We start from the raw sequence: 22537 nt of genomic DNA on the forward strand, positions 1-22537 counted from the left end.
CAGCATTTTTGACTGTCCACAATAAATGTTTGATGTTGACACACTGGTGGCTGGGGGATTGAAATTCTGCCGTTCCGTTTTTAATCGCTGTTCCATTTTCATACGCGGAGGAACGGGGGGGGGGGGGGGGTAAAAAAATGACACAAATGGGGCGAAATCTCCTCCAGTCACAAAACCAAAAAAAAAAAATACTCCGTAGCGTGTATGGCTGTGTGGCGGTGTTGAAGTGAACTCGGGTGCTGCCTCTAAAACACGTTCGCAGATGTATTTTTTTCCGGAACCGAATCCCACCGCAGCAGCGGGCCGCATCTTGTCTTAGACAGCTCGCAAGACCGTGTCTGAATTGTGCTGCCGGTACCCCTAATCACCTCCACGTGGCAAATGTTTATGATGTTCTAGCTTAGGTAGAAGCCTCAATATGCAGCTTTCCACGTGTGTGTAACACGCAAGTCAAAACGCATTGTTTACGGGGCTAAGCAACAAAAAAAGCACGTTTGTGCTCATCAGAAATACCCGGGAATCACCAAAGGCACCGAGGGAAGGAATTGGCCACTGTTCTGCATTGGACTTAGACCATGTCTGCCATTTACCCTTTTATACCACTGATAAACATCCACAGTTTCTGTTCTTTCTGTGCACAGAAGGCGATTAACGTCTAGAGATCTTCCTACAGTGACAAACCGCACCGGTAAATGCGTCGAATAGCGGTCGTTGGGGAACGTGGGCTTTAGTTCTAGCCTTCATCAAGGAATCAATTGCACTTAATTACGCAGATAATTGGTTTACTGGAAATGTGAAAATGTAAACCGCAAGCGCTCTAAATCCCGAGCGACAGGCACGGTAAGTGAAAGAATGCGGTCCCATTACGTGACGCCAAAGGGTGGCGAACAGGCCGGACCGAATCTCACAAACGGAAGCCTGGGAGAGCATCTAAAGGAAGGGAAACATGAGTCGGGTTCTATAAATTGTCGTCGATTTTTCCGGCTTTTAAAATTGTGCTATGCAATAGTACAAAGTTACATAACCCCCCCCCCCCCACCTCCCCTTTTTCCAGCAGCAACAGAGTGACAGTGACTGTGCATCAATGTGTTCAGTAAAGATGGTGAAATTTGGAAAGAGACCATGTGGCTTTGTTTCGCAGTCGTTCGATGTCATTTAAATTCATTTCAAAGCCTTCGTTCTTCTGTTTTCATTACCACAAACAGGACTTGGCAGTAGATAAAAACTAAAAGAACTGCGATTGTTTGAAACATAACCTTGGGAAGGTACTTCGAGTCTCGGGATGTTTGACAGCCAGCTGCTCGGCAAAAAGGCGGTCGACGTTCTACGCGGCTACGCTCCAGCCCGTCAGTACGAGATCCATCTGCTCTGTCCCCGGAAGGTTTAATCTGGTGACACTACTGTTGTAGGAATTCACGAGGGTGGCTGTGTCGCGTGGCCAAAATCACATTCTCCATGATCACCTCCATTGGTACCCACGTGGGACAAATCGAGTAGCTCAGAACCGCTTACAAACTCCACTTCCATGAAGGTCTAACCACATCTCATTTGGTCCTTATGTACCAACGGTGCCCCTCTAATCGTAAGTGTAGCCGACACACTCTTACAGCAACGACACGCAATCTTGAGGAGAAGCCCCAGAAAAGGAATGGCTGGTAGGGCAGTGGTTAGAGCTACTGCCTCTAAATGTGAAAGGTTGTAGGTTCAAGTCTCACTTCTAGCTGTAGTCTCCTTGAGCATGTACTTACCCTAAATTGCTCCAGGAAGAATTACCCAGCTGTATAAAGTGGGGAATAATTGTAAGTCCTTCCATATTTCAGGAGGTGAAGTAAATTGCCAGAGGAAAGGAGGTCAGTGACACACTTTCTCCCACATTGGTTCAGCTATGCTGATATCACTTTCTCAGAGTATTCCCCCAATGCTGATATCGCCACCCATTTTTCCACAGAGTCCCTAATCACATTTGGTCAATAAAGACACCTACCCTCGCGGGAGGTGCAGGTACACACGAGGCTGTTTTACTGGCGGTGATGGTGTCGCAGATGGAGGGTAACCCCTACCCCGGAGTGCTGTCCCGACAGCGTATTGCGAGTCAGCTTCAAGAGACAGCTTCACATGACCACGGTGCACCTCGGGAACAGTCCTCAGACCATCTTCATTCAATGCCAGCGTCAGACTGCAAAGAGCTTATGAAGTGGGTACTTTACTTGCACATTTCCTCCCCCAGATGACAGCGGCACTGTTGGAGAGAGTGGACTTCTTAAACTCGTGCTGGGATAGTAGTGCTCTGCTGATGATGCTGATGATGCTGATGATGACAGTGAAGGTGGAAAATAAAGCAGAATTTACACACCTAGCTAATTAAACCATAGAAGCTGAAAGTGGGAACACAAAACTTTTGCGAGCCTTTTACTTTAAACCTACATTTTCGTTTTGTATATCCTTTAAACTGTGGCCAAGCAGACTTAAGTCGATGACGTTACCATACAATCAAGACATAAAAATTGATGCTTCCTACGATTAGTTTTGGGAAGTAACAATAAAAACACAAGTCGCTGAGCTAAAGACTATTTATTTTGTGGACAAATGTAAAAATCAAGAGAAAAATATATAGCACTTCAGAGGAAATGCCAACTTTTAAGAAAACAATGTACAAATAGGGTTTAATTTGCTATACAAACAGTTTTCTTTACCTCCATGCGAAAGGGAATGTTAAGAAACAGACATGAATAAAACGTGTCACAATGCCACTTTTACTAAATACCGAAAAATTACTGAAGAACTGCAGGCAAAAAAAAAAAAAAAAAAAAAAAAAAAAAAATCAGCCAAAAAATACCAAGTTTTGTACAGAGATAACCAAGGGGGTGGGGGCCAACATACAAAACTGTCAAAGATTTACAGAAACGAGAATAAAAAGAGTTGCTCGTACAAATACCACATAACAACATCAATATTTCAATAACTTTTTCATATATATATATATTTACTTTATAATGTAAAACATGAGAAGGAATGCATAAGTCCTGACCATGTAATAATTCAAAGCTGACAGTTGGGGTAAGCTACAGCACTTTCTTATACAAAATGTACAAAAAAACATTGCCTTCTACTTAGGTACAACATAATACTGTTCTTTTTGAACATATGACACAGTACAAAACCTTCCTGTCTAGAGGTGCTGCGGTGATGCAAAGGTGACCCGATGCTGTCCCCTTAGTCATGTGACTTCCGTCATGGACGCCGAATGGTTCTGTAAAGGCAGAGAGACACACGCCAACACAACGTAAAGCGCCCCAGTGTACCGAGGTACAATGTATTGTATAAATTTTTTTAAAAATTAAATTTAAAAAAAAAAAAAAAAAAGTGGTTTTTGATACTTGCATTCACCCTGACAGAACACTATGATGATAACGAGTGCTATTTTAGCATAGTCGTAAAAAGGATATTACATATTACATTTAGATGCCATTAATCATTTCCTGACAAAGGAATTTTCTCATCTGCAAAGCTATTTGTATATTGTTCTCCGTTTTCTTTTTTATATGCTATATAAATCCACAAAAGCTGGCAAGAGGAGCTTTCTTTCACAGGTACAAAGCAGCTCTTTTTTTGTACTGAGCTACAACTACCATTCACTTTTAGAAACATTAGATGATGTAAAGTACTGGAATACGGGTTAAATGTGTTGCTGAAGGGGTGGCACGGTGGTGCCGCCACCTCGGCGTGCCTGGGCGCTGCGAGAAAATGTGAGTTCAATCCCTGCTCGGTCTCTGTGGAATTTTTATCTTCTCCCTGTGTCTGCATGGCTTTCCTTTGGGTACTCTGGTTTCCTCCCACTTTCCAAAGATATATGCAGTTCAGTTTAACTGGTGATGCTAAGTTGCACTTAGCGTGTGAATGGGTGAAACGCTCCGTGTGTGTGGCTACCCTGCGATGGACTGGCATCCCATCCAGGGTGGACTCCACTCAGCCTTGTGCCCAGTGCTTCTGGGATAGGCTCTGGATCACCGCGACCCTGCTCAGGACAAGCGGTTAATATGGACGGAGAGATGGGCAGACAGATGTGTGGATGAAGTTAATGAGTACTTGGTATCTGTTTCAACAGCCAGTGGCACATCAGCAGACTGCCTTACAGGAGCACTACCGATACATACAGCTGGGGTATTACCTGCGCACTCAATGTTTCCAGGGGGCTCTCGACCCGCGGAAAGGTCATGAGGGGCAAACCACGGTACTCCTCCGCTTTCTGCTTGGCAGGTGCCGCATGGACGCCCTTAAAGTTGTGGACCACGCAAATACCCTGCACAACAATTGGCCAACTATTAAACACCACCAACAGCACTGCCCACTGTACTGTCCACAAGCATCTGGTAAGACCTACTGTGAGTTAGCAGGCTGACCCTTCCCCAAAAGGGCTCTGGCTCAAGTCCCAAGCAGCTGTACCCCTGCAGTAAGAAACTTACCCTATATATTATGTGTTATACAGATTTTTTATTTATAGATTTGTTATATATTATATTTTTCAATACGCAACTGTACGACTAAAGAAAAATGAGACCACCAAGTGGCCAAAGGTGGAGGAGTGTAGCTGTCCAGTTGGAGTGCAGCTAGTCACTACTTCACCTGACCCTTCTTTCGAAGGAAATTATAAACTTTTAGTCATTTCTAGTACGTTTAGAAATTTTCGTTGAGCCGTAAAGCAGGTTGCCTCACGGAACTCAAAGCTCACATTACAGGTTTGCGCCCTTAACCACTCCATTCCCGCTGGCTAAATAACTAAGCCTTTCTGCCACTGTACCATGATGATGGATTTCAAATTCTTCTTGCAAGGTTGAGTTGCGGCCTCTGAAAGCCCTCTTACCAAAAAGAGGGCGATGGAGCTTCCTAGGATGAAGCCGGCGATGACATCTGAGCAGTGGTTTCGGTACTCAGAGACCCGGTTGAGACCCGTGAGGAAGGCAGCGCACAGGGTACCAAGGCAAAGGACAGGCTTGGCCAGCCGGCTGCTCTTGGTCTTTATGGTGCTGGTGATGTACATCTGTAGTAAGACAGCATATCCAGGTGACAAGAGAATACTGCAGGAGACATCGCTTGAAAACAAACACATCCAACCGGCGAATTTAAGACATGAGGTTGTAAGACACACGAAGGTAAATGAACACGTACCTTCAGCTTAGACTGAAAGAAGTAGGATTTTTACTTTTTAATGGTTCGTAAGGAAAGTTCAAAGGTGTCGTCTGTGTCTAGCAGTCCATGCCCTCCCCGACATCCATACCCGTCAGTGTCACACCTACTGCTCCTACAGCAATGTCCAGCTCATGGATGACACTCCCTACACCGCAGACAGTCGGCTCCTACTTTCCCACTGGCGTAACCTCATTGCGTCCTGATCTCCTGTGCCCACAATGGGGGGGATTGGGCGGTGCACTCACAGTCACGTAGACGGCTGAGTACACGCTGAGCGAGGCATCCTTGGATGGGAAGGACCTCCTGGCACGCTCCACTACCACTTGGTCCCCAGTGCAGATGTTGCCATTGGCGACAAACTGGTGGCTGTAGCGGCACTCCGTCCCCGTGTAGTTGGGCTTGCAGACGTTCAGGAAGTATGGCGACAAGTTGCCCGTCACGATCTGGCCAACATTGGCGAAGATGTCTGTGGCAAACAGGCCGAAGGCAAAGATGCCTGCCGAACAAGGAAAAAAACCGTGGGGTTGTAGAAAACCCAAATGGGATTCAATGAATTCGCACAGACGAAACCCAACAAAACAAGGGTTCAAAATGCCATAAGGTTTTATTAAGCATGCAAACATTGCATTTGGCTATACATATCCTTTTCAAAACTAATATTTACTCATTTAGCAGACAGTTTTCTTCAGAGTGACTTACACTGATTTCCGCATTTGTACAACTGGGTTATTTTTTGCTAGAGCGATTCAGGGTTGGTACCTTACTCAAGGGTACTAGAGCTCGAGGTGGGATTCAAACTTGAGACCTTTGTATCTGAAGGCAGCAGCTCTAACTCCTACAATACCAGCTGCCCCCCCCTCCCCAAAAAAAAATCCTATTCTTTCAATTATTCTCACTGAATGCATACTTATTCAATGCATATATATTTCAAAATGCGTTTGGTCTCATACCACATCACATATGTAATATCTTGCAAGACCTATGTTTCTACACATGAACAACAGTAAATCCAGCACTAGCAGGTATGCACAAGAAAACTGGATTGGTCCCTTTCCATGACTTTTGAAATAAATGGAGTCAGATCATCCAGCTTAGTTGCCCGGAAAATTGCTTTAGCCGCACATCTCGGTAAACCGGTTCTTCACGACTCTCATTAGGGCACGGGGCCCACGGGGCGAACGTGGAGCTCGGCGCATTCGATGCTTTCGCGAGGCAGAGAAGACAGCGAGGACAAAGGAAATGTCTCTGGTCACTGGTGAGGAAGATCACAGGGCTCTGGCCTGGAGACTATTTAAGGCAGGCTTGATACCATGATCCGTGTTCTAGGAACACTGAGGCTCAGAGGAGGAGATTCCTCCCTCCGTCTCTGCTGAATTATTCATAAGACTTCACAGCATGCGATTAAGGTGGAGGTTCTCTCAACTGGTAATTTCAGCACACGCCGATTCTTACCATCGAAATTAAAATCCCCCTCTACCGGCCCCCCCTCCAGATGATCTATTGTTAAGGTACCATTTTTAGTACATTTATTTTTATAATTTAATGCTGGGTAAGTCCTTTGATAATAGCGACATGCTCCCCTCTATCCCATATGCCAGTGACTGATGAAAGTAGAGAACCAAGTATGGGAGAAAGTACAGGGCTGTCATAAACTTGGAAGATTTACAGAGATGAAAAGGAACCCGCGTCAGTGTTTTTATTTAATTAGTCGGGGGGGGGAGGGGGGGGGGGGGGAGCGCTTCCTGTCGGCGCCCGTTTCAGTCTCGGAACTCGGGGAAGTTCTCCGTCTGGGTGCGTTTGGTCCTTCATCCATTTTCAACCAATAACCATTTGCCAAAGCATTAATCACCTACGAAGCACGCAGCGAACTCATTAGTTCTGTAAATATGTCATCCCTGTGGCTTTCTTTCCACATTACAAACCATCTGCGTTGCGCCAGCATCTCCACCGAACGGCAAAGTCCACGTGGAGTTTCAGGTCACGGACCCGCAGCCCTCTGTGTTCACCAATACTCCGTACACCCCCGGCACTGGAGGGGAACTAATCTGATTCGATCATGATGATGGATGGATAGTGGAGCTAGGTGACTCTGCGCCTGGCTTGGGGGGGAAAAAAAAAAAAAAAAAAAAAAAGTGACGATGCAAAGGTGACCCAGGGATATCGAATGAAAAGCCCCGGTCCACAGAGCACAGCCCATCCCCGCTACAACGTCAAAGAGCGGAGGCAAAACCGAAAAACATCTGGCGCACCAACGTCAGGAATCGTTTCCATGCCTCAAGTTGGCAACAGGGTCCTGTATGCTTTTTACATCTATTCATTTAGCTGACACTTTTCTCCAAAGCAACTAACAATCTACAGCTACTGACAATTATTCACCGTTTATACAGCTGGGCAATTTTGGGAAAGTACCTTGCTCAACAGTAATACAGGTGGAAGTGGGATTTGACCCTACAACCTCCAGGGCCAAGGGCAACAGCAGCTGTAATAACTAAGCTACCAGCTCCCCCCCCCCCCCCCCCCTTTTTATATTGAGAGTCCTGGTCCTATGGGCTCTAAAGGGTTATTTAAAACAGGTTGTTCCGGCAGTGACTCATAATGGATGGATGGATGGGCCATCGAGTCGAATCTGACTTGCAGCGACCAATCACATGGTCTTCCTAGCTAACGGCAGCGGTTCACCGTTGCTCTCTTCCGTGCACGTCTGCGAGCTGCAAGCGTGGCGAGAAACATGCAAACCCTCCCCAGGAAATAAATAAGTACAGCCGTGAGAAGCGAACGCAGGGATAGAAACAATATGACACAGAAATAATAGTCACACAGTGAGCGAGAGGAGCTGATACTCGGTAACCAGCCCCAGGATGTGCAATCTGTAAAAATATCTGTTTTGGATGTCCATCTAACGAGAACGCATCTCCGCATTAACGCTCGTTCCTTATGGGTGATCTTGTGAAATCTAAGAACCATTATGTTCTGCTTCCATAATACGACCATATGCTCCAAAGGTGCAGGAATATGCAAATGAGATGTCCATCATCAGTTGCATATCGAGCTTCGGTATCTGGATTGCAGGCAATGGCAATAATGGCCTCGCTGGGGTCAGCGGGAGTGGGGTGAGGGGGATGAATGAAATCCAATCCCAGGAGCTCACCTGAATTATGCTCACACCACGAGTACGAGAAACATGGGTTACGCTCCTATGACCTGTCACTGAAAATCAAACCTCGGTAGAACAGCAAAGCCTTAAAGCATGACTACGATCAGTTCCGTGCAACACGTACACAAGGACGACGAGCTTTGAAATGAGAAAAAATAAGAATGTTTTAACGGGAAAGTGATTTCGGGCCGTGAGCTAAAACAGAGGAAGCCCTTGAGATGGCACAGCAACCCTCCGCAGCCCTCCTCGTTATCCGAGGCAATTTTATTTAATTAAATTGACCGAAGTGCATTTGAATTTGCAGGGAGCTCCCAAACCTCAACCTAAAACTTACCGATGAACCTGATGAGCCTGCGGATGAGAGGGTTCAGGTAGCAGCACTCCCCAGTGACAATAGTCTTCTCTTGGGCAACGAGGGCCTCCCGTGTGGACCTCACCATGTACATGGAGATCTCCCCGATGAAGATCTGCCAATAAATGCGAGAAAGAGAGTGCTTCTCTCTTAAAAGCAATAAATAAAGAAGAGAATTTTTCAAAAAACGAGCAAACAGAGCAGAATATTAATTGCTTATGCTAATGTTTCGAGTTTACCTGCAAACGTGATCGCCGTAGTGCTGCTCCGTTCAGAGCGAGAAATTTTTTTCCCCAGTGCTTTTACCCTGATCAGAGTACTTCTCTAGCAAAACGCAGTTACTCGTTTAGCTGATGCTTTTCTCCAAAGCAACTTACAATGATTGGGTTACAATTATTGATCCATTTATACAGCTGGGTAAATTTAGCGGTACAAACTAGGGTAAGTACCTCGCTCAAGGGTACTACAGGCAGGGGTGGAACTCAAACTTGCAACTTTTGGATCCAAAGGCAGCAGCTCTAACCACTACACTACACAACCGGGTGTCCCTTTCGAAAGGGCTTTAAAAATTTTTTTTTTTTAAAAAAGGAGTTTCAGAAAGGTTTAAAACTATCCCTTATTCTCCTTTAGCATATCAAATTGTTAACTGCTGAGAATTAAACGATTCTTAAAGTAAAACTGAACTTGGCGCAAAATACGGGCAAACGGATTTGTTTCCCGGGCAAACAGATGCCATAAAATATTTTCCAACCTTCAGAAACTGCTTAATGATTAATTGATGTCTTTCAGTCTGAGGGTAGTTTATCAACACTGTACAACGTGCCCCATGGAGCCAGTGGCAGCCTGTCACCAGTTTCAGAGTCTTGGGTGGGAGGGTTGGCTGTGTGTCCACTTTTATATTTAATTCACTGACATTTTCTCCAAAGCTACTTATTTATACAGCTAGATCATTTTTACTGGAGCAAATCAGAGTAGGCACCTTACTCAGGGGTACCACACCAGCAGCAGCGGGACTCAAATGCCACATAGCAGCTCAACAGTAAGTTACCCACTGCACCCCCCCACCCCCAGTTCACACAGCAGCACATACACTGTTGGGCGGACACTCCAAAAATATAGCTGAAGATTCTGAAAATAAATCTTGTTTAAATAGCTGGCGGGGGGCACAGGGGTGCAGTAGAGTGGTGGTGCAGCAAGTTGAGCTGAGTACCGCTATGTGGTGGGTCTGGGGTTCGAGCCCTCCCTGGGGTATCCTCTGCTGGGCTGGCATCCCATCCAGAGTGTGTCCCATCCAGCCTTGTGTCCTCTGTTGCCAGGTTAGGCTCCAGTTTGCTACAACCCCCCCCCTTGGGACAAGTGTGTGTGAGAGTGAATAGCTATTAAATTTGAAGACAAGTGGTGATGAAAATCATGTACATATTAAATAGTTGCAGGCCCTATATGAATGTAAGCGTAACACAGAAGGCATTTAGAACGGGGTGCTGAACCCATTTCATGCTGTGGGACAAATAGGACTGATAGTGGCTGGTGACATCATCTTTCACTAAGAGTGGGTAAACACTATTCATACCACTAAGCTATTGGGGCTACCCCCAGTGTACTATAGTACTGGACACTGATTCAGTACTGTTCATAGTCTCTAAGTTAAGGATATACCCACTGTACTGTAGTATTGCAATTTAGTGGTGTTCACAGTCACTGTAAGTTAATGAGTCCATACCTAGTGTACTATAGTACGGAACACTAATTCAGTACTGTTCAAAATCACTGTAAGTCACTGAGGCTAACCCTACTGTACTATAGCACCAGAAACTGATTCAGTTTATACATTTAGCAGATGCTTTTCTCCAAAGTGGCGCACAAAAACAAAAATACAATGAGTGGATTATATCGACAGAAGAAAGGAACCGGATGCAGTCATGTGATTCTAAAGTGCAGCTAATTTACCACATTCCATTATTTGAACCAGAGCAATTTAGGGTACATATTTTACTTAGGGGTACCACAGCTAGAGGAGGGATTTGAACCTGCAATGAGGTAGGTCTAAAGGTGGCAACTCTAACCATTACACCACCAGTCACCCCCGCTAGCTGTGCTACTAATACAGGCTGAGGCTCAAGAAAATTTGTTCCCGGACCGCTGTCTCCCGAGCCCTTCGTTAGTACCGGCGTGGTCGAGGTGGGACGATACAATACCGATCCCACCGGTACGGTACCATCAGGCATTTGATGCTACGGCTGTGTAAGATGTGGGGGTTTAATTACTACACAACTCTTCGTATGCAGACTAATTTATTAATTTTGGTTATTAGTGTGTTATTAGTGCTGGTTCACATAACGAATAATCAGAATATTTAGTTGCACCCAAATCCCCAACCGATGGCCCCGCCGGCCGGATACGACTCGTAGGCCGTACGTTTTGACACCCCTGATTTTTAGCGACCTGCGGCTGCACGTATGAACTGGTGAAGGCTGTGGGGTCCTGAACGTCGCCAGTCCTTCGTGAGGGAACAAGGGAAAGACAGCCGTCACATTCATCGGTATGCAGAACGACGCACTTTGTGCCGTACAATGAGCAGGAGCGCGCTACCGAGAGAACAAGTGTCACAGTATTAAATGCCAAATATACTCCAAGCCTTGTGGCCCTTTTTGATTTACTTTAATTGCCGTTTGCCCGAGAAAACGTGTCAAGTGTCATGATGAAATGCTTCGCAATTTATGCTCAGCTCAATTCCAGCTGCATTGTTTTTTTTATTTTTTTTTTTTTATTTTACATTATAAAAATCAAACACTTTCACAGCCCGCATCTTCAGAAAGTACCATTTTTAACACGGCCCATGAGTATTTTTAGAACAGCGGCAAGACGGATTGTTGTGTTTTGCTGAGTTTTTAGGGAGTATCGAGATAAACAAGAAACGGGCTCTGATCTGATTTGTTTTTTGTTGCGGTCACAGCGGCCCCTGGTGGCCCAGTTCGCGAATAGCACGCAGTTCAATCAGCGCAGTTCAAAGCAGTGTTGAGTACTGCAGTAAAAAGTACAACACTGCAGAGGCACAGCTCCGTTATTTCGAAGTAATTTGGATTACTTGTAGGAGTAGTAGTAGTAGGTGCAGTGGCACAGCGGGTTTGGCCTGTGCTTGCTCTCTGGTGGGTCTGGGGTTCGAGTCCCACTTGGGGTGCCTTATGACAGACTGGTGTCCTGCCCTGGGTGTGCCCCCTCCAGCCTTGTGCCCTGTGTTGTCGGTTTAGGCTCTGGCTTGCTGTGACCCTGCTTGGGACAAGTGTGTGCTGTTGTTATTATTATTACTATTAACCTTAATTTACCTGCCACCTTGGTCTAAGCGAGGGGTGTGATGGCATGGTGGGTGTGGCCAGTGCCCGCTGCATTGTGGGCCTGGGATTCGAGCACTGCTTGAGGTGCCTTGCAACAGACTGGCGTCCCGTCCAGGATGTGTCCCCTCCCCCTTCACCCTTGTGTCCTGTGTTAGTGGGTAGGCTCCGGCTCATCGCGACCCCGCTCGGGACAAGTGGTTGTCGGCAATGACGTGACCTTTGTCTAAGGTGGCATGCAATGTTGGGTTTACACAAGAAGCTATTAGCACCTATGTACCTATTAATAGAGCAGGGTATTCTTACTGGAGTAATTCAACATGGGTGCCTGGCTCAACTTGGATTACAGCAGTGGCGAGATCAGAACCCCTGTGTTACGAAGCAAGAGCCTTAAACGCTGCTGGTTGTCTGTAAACAAGTAAGCTTTGCACGTCACACGTCTTTTCATGGAGACCAACCCCATGGCATTCTAGAAGAGGGCGGAGGGGACAGGCGACGATGTACTCACAATCGCAGTGGGCACCGCAGCCACCACACAGTAAAGGATGAGAGGAGGCACGAAGCTGTCCTCCTCCAGGCCTGGGTAGGGCTTCATCAGGTCGGCGTCGTTGCAGAAGAAGCCCTGGATGTGGACGGAGAAGGTGTCCGTGCATTCCAGGTAGTAGGCCAGCAGCACTGTCCCGGCCATGATGACCAGCTGCAGAGATGGCAACGCACCACAGGGAGGCATCAGCGATACACACACACACACACCGGTGGCTCAGCGCGTACCTGCTGTTTTTCCTTGGCCTTCAGCAACTGTCCAAGGCGTCACACTTGGATTCCAGCACTAGTAAATGGTGTCCTTCCCTCGGCTCCTGCACCCTTGTATCCTCGGTGACCCAGGAACTAGAAAATGTTCCCCATATTAATGACTGTGCCAACACTGCAACAAACAATTGATGGAAAATAAATATTTCTTCAACAGCCTCTTCTGCCACAAGCGACATCAATAAACTCTGCCCTCATGCGGAAGATTTTGTCGAGGATCAGCGTCTCTTTTCAGCTATACGTTCGATTGTTGAGTAGTCATTGTAGCAGCATGATGGCACAGCGAGTAGTGCTCCTGTCTCACAGCGCCTGGGTGGTGCAAGAGGATATAGGTTTGATCCCCACTCTGTGTGGAGTTTGCATGTTCTCCCTATGCCTGTGTGGGTTTCCTCCAGGTGCTCTGGTTTCCTCCCACACTCCAAAGACATGCTGTTCAGGTTCCCCCATAGTGTGTGAGTGACTGAGAAAGTGTCATCCACTGGGATGAGTCTGAACACCTTGATTTATTGTTTTTCAAGCAAAATTATACACACTTCCCTTGCAGCACAAGTGTAATTTATTCCCAAAAATCTAATGCAAATCCTCAATAAAAAAAAAAAAAAAAAAGAAAAAACAAAAAACTCTTAATTACCATAAATTTAAGTATGAAAAATAAGTTGTTACTGAGCCACGAAAGGATCCCCCTTTTTCACCAAATAAGCATCATCATTTAAAGAAAAAAATATATCCAACTCCAAACAAAGCCCAGAAAATCAGAACTACTTTTAATACCTTTAAATCCAGGCTTAAGCCTTATGTGTTCAAAATGACATATACATCACATATCTGTGTGCTCCTTTTCTCCACCCCTTTCCTTTTCCTTTCCAGCATCTTTAAATCCTACCTGCTCTGGGGATTATTATTATGCAAATGGTTTGTACACTATGATGAAAAGTCCATATTTTGAAAGATCCTTGCAAGTGGTTGTAGAGCTATAAGGCAAGTGAGATGCAAATTCTCATAATATGAGCATTTATCACAGAAAGCAACCCTCATACCGTAAGAAATCAGATTAAATGTTAACAGTGAATACAATTTGCTTATCATGTTTACTAGAAATTGTTTTCTTGTATGTGTCTGATAAAAGTGCACAAATATATTTAAAAACAGTAGTGTTGATGAATGATTTTCAAATATCAGAAGGTCCTGTGCAGAAACTTTCCAGAATTTACAAAGCAATGTTTTAACGTCTCCGTTAAGTTGTCAATAACAATATTCATATTATACAGTACCAATATGTAAATGTGTGTCTTCCGTTCACTTCCTTGGACTCGCCAGCACCTTTCTGCTCGATCCATCATACAGGACTTTGGGGGGGAGGCATGATGACAGAATGACTCACATCTGAAGTACTGGAATCCAGCTTTTGTTTCTGACAACTAACACCCCCCCCACCACCACCACCACCCCCACCCCCTTTCTTTCCAAGAACTGCACAAAATCTGTCTGAGCTTTTCGCCATGTTCCAAAACTCCCTCTGAGGACTACAGGATAATGGACATGGCTGTGATGCTGAACTGGTTTAGGTTTGGCTGCATCGCAAATGCCAAGTGGTGCTGCATGCTGAGCTAACAGGGAAGGCTGTCTCCATTCTGGGAGTGAGGCTGGGCTATCCAGAGCAGACGGTAAATAAACGGACATTAAACAAACTCCTAGACATCATGCAGTACGACTCGTTCCTTCCGAACGGCACCCTGCTAAAACAGGGGAACACCTTCGGTACCCGACTGGTCCAGTCTGCTGCTCCAAGGAGGAAACCTGAGGTGAAACAACCATTAGTCTCTATGATGAGTCCGCACATTGCTGGGTAGCAACCAAACAAGTGAGACTGACATGACAGTAGGTTTTCCTTTTACAAGCATTCATTTATCAGAACCTTCTCTCCAAAGCAACTTCCAATGAACTCTATGTAGTGTTATGAGCTCACACACCTTGTTCACCAAGGTGACTTACACTGCTAGATATACTACTTACACTGGGTCACTCATCCATACATCAGTGGAACACACACACTCTCTCTGTCACTCACACACTATGGGTGAACCTGAACAGAATGTCTTTGAAGTGTGGGAGGAAACCAGAGCACCCAGAGGAAACCCAGACACAGGGAGAACATGCAAACTCCATACAGACTGAGTGGGGATTGAACCCACACCTTCTCACACCACCCAGGTGCTGTGCCACCCCTTTTTGCACTACTTGCTGTCTCTGACTAATCTTTTCATTATGTTATTTTGTTTTCATATGTTACCATAGTCACCATATTGTGTTCTGCTACCATGTTTATGCTTTTGTTACTAATTTTTGGACATATGCTTCCGTAGACCTGAATCTGTCTTTTTATCCGTATGTCTATCCATCCATCCGACGATCAAACGGCCATCCATCCATCCATCCACCCCTCCAATCATTCATTCATCCATCTGACCAATCGATTCACCATCCATCCATCCATCCATCAAACCAGTCAATCGATCATTCCACCATCCATCCATCCATCCATCCATCCATCCATCGATTGACCAAAATGTCCATAAATCCATCTGACCGACTGATCGAACATCGATCCATCTGACCCAACCATTCATCCATCCATCAGTTAAACCAATTGATCGTTCATTCATCCATCCATCTAACCAATCCATCCATTCATCCATCCATCCATCCATGCTGTTTGCTTGATTTATTGCACCTTGGCATGTAGCATTTCAAAAATTCTGCAGCACTACTCTGCCTGTTTTATCTGTAATACTTAATATCTCAAGACTTTATGGTACAAGTGCAGGGCTACAGCAGGACAGTGAATATAATCCCAGCCAGTCAGTGATGAATTCTGATGAAGGGCTGCCATTCAGTGCCATAAGAACTTATCTTCAGTGCCACACTCTGAGTGCAGCAAAGCCGAACCGTCTGTCCTATTTGAGAGGTTCCTCCCAGGAAACAATTCCGCAGAGGACGACACCAGAACCAAGATGCCGAAAAGAGACTGTCGACACCACCGTCCGCTCAGAGAACCTTACGACAGCTTCTGCTGCAATGCAGGTAAAACGCTGCCACCTTTAAACACAAAAAAAAAAAAAAAAAAAATGAATGCTTATTGAAAAGAAAAACAACAACCCGGTCTGCAGTTGAAAATGTTTGGTATGGAGGGGCATTTCAAAGAGAAAAAGGGGTTTAAGTCTACATCATCTTAAAAAAAAAAAAAGTAGTAAAATTAGAATAACTGAAGAACACAAGTTAAGCATGAACTGCTGGCGTTCAATGCATCCGAGCACCTACACGCGTAGTTCATTTACACCGTTCGCCCTACTGGGGACGTCGCCGGGGCCGAGAGTTGGCCCGTTACTCCGGCGCAACGCGGAGCGGACCTGGGGCTCCGCGTCAATTCTGGAATCCCGTCACGTTTCTACTGTACATCCAGCGGAATGTCGCTTCAGAGCGAAGTGTCCGATACATGAATGAGTGTAACGAATAAATATACTGTAAATGTCGGGAAGATGACGGCTGGGAGGCGGCAGCGGTGCCCGTTGCTTTTCGGACGGGAACTCGGACAGCAGCGCTCGCTCTCTCTCGCCCTCCCTCCCTCCCTCCCTCATATCCTCTATCCATCCCTCTCTGTCTCTCTCCCACTGCTCCGAGAGTCACCCTGGCAGAGCATTCTTCTATCTCGTTGTATAAGATAAGATATAAATACATTTTATTGCACTTTATAAAACGTAAAGAACGCTGCTCGGTGCTACAGCAGGGCGTTCGCAGACTTAAGGCAGCACCTACTGTCTGCCTGGGTATTGGAGAAAATGCCCAGATCCAATCATGAAAAAGTAAGTACTGTGGCACGCAGCGCCGTGGGTTTGGATGGGCGAAGGAGGACGCAGAGGCAGGGTTCATCTTGAACGTTTATTTGAACGCCGGCGCACAGGTAAATAATTCTCTCGGTCCGAGGAGCCCGTCTCCTCCAGGACCTGCGCGTCTAGCCAGCCTTCCCTCCAGGCTCTCTTCTCTTTCTCCCTGGCAGACGCAATCACCCCCTTATATTCCCCGCACGCCAATCAATCACAACTCGCGCATTTCCCGCTAAAACACAGTAACGCAAGTCGTTACCGTACAAAATACCTCTCAAAAAGTTGGTAACGGTGAAAAGTTTGTTACTCAAAAGCAGGGACAGCTATTAACCATTCCACTCCATCCCTAGAAACAAAGGACTATATTGGGAAGGCAAAATTTTATCATATGAAATCAAAAATATCCATCCATCCATCCATTTTCTTTCCTGCTTGTCCTAGTAGGGTCGCGGTGGCAACAAAATATGCATATATGTATTTATGTCCCTCAGAACTAATGGAAGTGAAAAACATTTACAGAAAAAAAAAAAAAAAAAAAAAAAAAAAATGGATAATAAGTGATTAAATGCAAACAACCACCTGCTTTGCAAACTCTTGAGGGAGATGCTAAGGCTGGGACACATGCAAGGCTTGTTCTGATTGGCTGATATGTAACGCGATCTGCGATAGGTCTACGCCGTCATGCTCATATGTATGTGTGTATGTATCATTACTTTTTTTTTATAGTTTTGATGACTTTTATATTGTTTGTTATACTGTTTTTTTTCATTAGTTTTAAATTTTCCAAAAATTTAAGAAAAAAAAAAAAAAAAGTAATTTTTTTGGGCCGCTAACCAATGTTCCCAAAATCTCTTCCGGTGTCCATTGTTTTCCAAATGTACTGTGTTTAGCTGATGCCTTTGTCCATGGTTACTGAAAATGGTAGAAAAACAAATTTACTATCACTTATTCATTTATACAGAAGAATATTTTGACTGTATCAATTCAGAGTAATTACCTTCAAGGCTACCACTGCAGTAGTGGGATTGAAACCCAGGCCCATCAGATTATTCAACCCTAAACACAACATCACCAGCTATTTCATTTGTAGTAAGTTCACTTAAAGAAATAAAACTATTTACAAATTACTCGCAAAAAAAAAAAAATATATATACACACCACCAAGTGAAATATCCACCTACCTAGCTGTTGTCCTACAGTAACCAGCAGTTCATCACTGACAAAGGATGTGACCCTTTAATTTTCCACTAACAGCCAATCAACATGCAGATCAGTGTCAGGAATTCAACTGCTTTTCTACTAACAGCCAATCAGCATTCAGAAGACTCTGCAAGCACTTGGATTGACTTCAGAAAGTTGGCTTGCTGCACACACTGAAGGGGGTGGAGTATTTGCATTTTTCTCCATTTCTTCTACATCAGGCCTTTGAAAACATATAACCTGAAGCTAAGAGGAAAGCCACTCTGAAACAACTGTTTTTACCATCATAGAACAGTCTGCAGTGTCCATTTTATTTAGCACACCCCTTTTAACTAAGAAAAATCACAAAACAGAGTGAAATCCATCATTTAATATCACAGAGGTATTTTGTCACCAAAAAAAACGTACAAAAACAAAAAAAAAAAAACAGCTGAAAAGAAGTCCAGTGATATTATTTCGGCACCCAGCTCGTGGACATTCCAGAGTCCCGGTAAAGACATCGATTTGAGGGACGGAAGGGGAAGGAGGTGAGCCTTGGCTCAAGGTCCAAAGCTTCCTCTTATCTACTTACAAACATCAATTAGAAAAACAAAAAGAAAAAAAGTTGTGCTGGAATCTTAGCTGTACTGGCTGAGTTCAGCTGGGATGAATGTTTATTAGATCCAAGCCCCACATGGTGAGTCTCAGACGCTCGGCAGCGCAGGCATCGCTACCGCGAGCCAAAGCGTTTCCAGAGCTCGGCAGTCAGCCGGATTCCTCCGGGCGCCGAGAGAGAGAGACGTGCCTGGCTCAGACTCCACCATTGCGGCTCTCTCAGTCGCTGCTTCCCACAGCCTGAAGCCTGCAACTGGGTCACAGCAGTGGGCAGCGCTGGGGCTCAAAGTTCAGCTTCTGTTTTTATTTCTTCTTCCCCAACCCCTCTGAAGTGTTATGGCTCACGGTGAAATTCAGAGAGTACATTTCCAATGCAACATTTTTTGGTGATGTTTCTATAATTTCTATTTTTTTTTTTTTTATTTTTTCCTGGGCTTCTGCTCTATTAATACAGAACAACGTGCAGGCAAAACATTGAACTTGTGCATTCAGCTCATACGTTTTTTTCCAAAGCAACTTACAATGTTTAAGGCTATTTACAACTATTTACCCATTTATAGAGCTGAGTACCTTTTTTTCCTGGAGCTCTTTAGGGTCAGTACTTTGCTCACGGGTACTACAGCTAGAGGTGGGAGTCGAACCACCGATCATTGGGTCCGAAGGCAGTTGCTGTAACCACTACACTCCCATGTCTGTAAAAAGGCATCAGAAACCAAAACAAGTAGATACAACATGAAAACATAATGAAAATAGTTTAAAAAAAAAAAAAAAAAACCTGCAAGCAATGATGTTGTAAATTTCAGTTCCAGACCAAATAAGTCTGATCTGAAACTGTAGAGCAAGACACAAATGTCAGGCTAGAGTTTAGTTTCAGTCCGTGGCCACTAGAGGCCAGTGCAATCAACGCACTGAGGCTTTCCACTGCTCTCTCTCTCTCTCTCTCTCTCTCTCACACACACACACACACACACACACACACACACACACACACACACAGGCTGAAACCGCCTGTCCCAGCCACCGCCACCTTCTGTACAGGTAGACCTCAACTAACAACGGGGTACAGTTCCATCAACCTTGCTGCAAAGTCGACTTCGCTGTAAGTCCCAAATCCCCTCATGCTGTGATATAAACCATAATAAAATATGAACATGCATGAATGCAACATTGTATAACAGGGCATTGTTATAGTTCATATTTTAATAGAACAGGGCGACACGGTGCTGCCTCACAGGGCACGGGTAGCGCAAGAGAACATGGGTTTGAGCCCCGCTCGGTGTGTGTGGAGTTTGCACGTTCTCCCTGTATCTGCGTGGGTTTCCTCTGGGTGCTCTGGTTTCCTCCCACAATCCAAAGACATGCAGTTCAGCTGAACTGGTGACTCTAAATTATCCATAGTGTGTGGCTACCCAGCAATGGACTGGCATCCACGGTGCCCCCCCCCCCCTTAGCCTTGTACCAAATACTTTTAGGAGAGGCTCCAGATCCCTACAATCCTGCTTAGGACAAAGCGGTTATACAAACCGGATGGATAGATACTAGGAAAATGTAAAAGCTTGCTTGGTAAGCTCAAATGTGCGCTCCCATCTGTGCTCCATAATTTATTAACAAATATTAATAATTATTATTACTGTACAGTCCTGTAAGTTTATTTTCATGCTGCACCATTATTCCCACTTTCATTTCTAATTCCGTTTTCATTCCTAAATCCGTTTTATTTCTCGTTTCCTTTTCTTTTTTCGTTTCTGTAACTAGAACATATTCGCTGATAGAAACGCCGAGTCAATTAACGAGAAACACGGCCGCGTTGCGGCAGCGCGACCAGCCGAGGGAATCGTGCAGCGGGTGGAGCGGTTTAGATTAGACGTTTCGATCAAACGTCGGGACTCGAAAATAACACGATGAGGGTAACGGGAGGGCCGTAGTAAGTCCGGGTCGTCGCAAGTCGCGTACGTCGTAAGTCCAGGTCCGCCTGTATATGCTCCCCTGACCCAACCCAAACATTGTGCAGTGAAAAGTGAGTGAATGAATGAATGAATGAATGAATAGCTGCGAGTAGTTTAACGTTGCAAGTTGCTTTGGAGAAAAGCATCAGCTCTGTGAATTCATGTATATATTGACGGGTCACACAAGGTCATGGTGATTTTTCAGTGAGCTTTCAATTCCCGTTTTCGTGTTGGGGGGGGGCAACAACGAAGGAAAAACCGTGGTAAAGAGGGATGTGCTGCAGAACGCCGTGTAGTAAATAAGGATTTGCTCACACTTCCGGAACCCGGTTTTTCCCCCCAAATCCAAACAGCTCCGTAATGAAGACAAACTATGCGTCTGAGTGCAGGCGCCTAATTGTGCGGCGCATCTGGAGGGTTTTTACAGCTTTCACAAATCCTCGGGGACCCGATCGGAAGAAGAAGAACACGGGTGCATCGCGCAGGAACCAGCGGCGCGTCTGTTTTTTTCCCAGACAAATCCATCCGTAAACCCAGAAAACAACGCGAAGCAGGTGCTGCAGCTGGGAAAGACTTGAAAGAAACCTCTCGGATGTTCTGAGGACCGCGGACCGAAAGAGCGACATCAGAGGAGCTCTTGAGGCGAAGAAAGACCGAAGAAGGCAAAATAAATAAAATATCTGAGGGGAGTAAACAGAAGCATAAGCTCATCTGAGGGCAAATCTGGAGCGGAGCTCGCGAGCTGGGATCGGATCCCAAAAGCCGTGATTGACGGAGCCGCTCGTTTCTCACGTCACATCATTGGGCCTTCGCCTAAATCATCAGTTTATCAATCAATAACCTAACAGTTAGAGCATCAGCCTTTAAAATAATCAGGTGACTGAAACCAGTGTACAGGGTTGGACACCGTTACGGGTTAAGCGATACCGTACAGTATGGGTAACCAATGAAATGGTACCATGTTTTAATTGCATCATTAACAGCGTCAAAAATACATTGTAACAAAATGTTCATCAAAGTTCTTACTTACGTTGATTTCTTCATCGATTTCGATTAGTTAGAGTCTAGACTTCTTCTAGTATCTGCTTCAGTTTGGTACTTTACAGCCATTGGAAGATTCTAGAAAGTACCAGAACATTCTAGAAAGTACCAAAACGTTCTAGAAAGCATCAGATCCTAAAAGGTACTGGAATATTCGGTGCTTGGAACCCGGTGCCAAAATTTTCTAATTTGAAGAACGTGGAATATTTTTGTAAAAAATGAAATATAGTAAGCGGGGTGCGGTGGCGCAGTGGGTTGGACCGCAGTCCTGCTCTCCGGTGGGTCTGGGGTTCGAGTCCCGCTTGGGGTGCCTTGCGACGGACTGGCGTCCCGTCCTGGGTGTGTCCTCTCCCCCTCTGGCCTTACGCCCTGTGTTGCCGGGTAGGCTCCGTGACCCCGTATGGGACAAGCGGTTCGGAAAGTGTGTGTGTGTGTGTAAAATATAGTACAAAAAAAAAAAAAAAACACCAAAAGTATGACTAATCTAACAAAATTGAATGGAAAACGCAAAAAAAAAAAAAATTGAGATAAAATCTTGGTCGCATTGTGACTACACGTCTTATGCACAACACGCGATTAAATAAGTCAATCGCCAGCTCCATAGTTTTACCGACATTGAGAGACAGGTCGTCGTCCTGGCACCACTCTCCCAGGATCCTCATCTCTTCTCTGTAGGCCGTCTCATCGTCGTTGGTGATCAGACCCACAAAGGTGGTATCGTCAGCAAACTTCATGATGGTGCTGAAGCTGTGACTGGCCACACAGCACCATCCTGATCACCTTCCTAGTATTTTTTTTTTTTTTTTCCTGAGATGCATATTAACATTTACGCTACGTTGCAGGAACGGCTCAGTAAAGGATCGATCCAGGCATGATCTTAAAGTTATGCTGCATGAACACTCACGCCTTACATGAACGTATGAGATGATGGGCGACGCGAGTCCCTAAGAGATGAGCCGTACGACCCTTTTTAAAACGCGGACAAAGATTCAGCAGCAGGTTTCCAGCACTGGAAGCTCCCCTTCGTGTATCTGAGAAAACAT

General features: G+C 45.2%; 1 protein-coding gene across 1 annotated transcript in view; it reads right to left on the minus strand.

Annotated features, from left to right (window-relative positions):
* Positions 1-2842: 2842 nt before the first annotated feature.
* The window catches only part of plppr1 (phospholipid phosphatase related 1), a 36861-nt gene continuing 17166 nt past the window's right edge, over positions 2843-22537 (minus strand). Inside the window, exons 3-8 of the mRNA XM_018755268.2 lie at positions 12531-12719; positions 8676-8808; positions 5433-5683; positions 4862-5038; positions 4169-4300; positions 2843-3250 (exon numbers count right to left, since the gene is read on the minus strand). Coding sequence (XP_018610784.2) covers positions 3218-3250; positions 4169-4300; positions 4862-5038; positions 5433-5683; positions 8676-8808; positions 12531-12719 — 915 coding nt within the window. The 3' untranslated portion in view covers positions 2843-3217. The remainder of the gene's footprint in view (positions 3251-4168; positions 4301-4861; positions 5039-5432; positions 5684-8675; positions 8809-12530; positions 12720-22537) is intronic.

The sequence above is a fragment of the Scleropages formosus genome, chromosome 6 (assembly GCF_900964775.1).
Source record: "Scleropages formosus chromosome 6, fSclFor1.1, whole genome shotgun sequence".
Lineage (NCBI taxonomy): Eukaryota > Metazoa > Chordata > Actinopteri > Osteoglossiformes > Osteoglossidae > Scleropages > Scleropages formosus.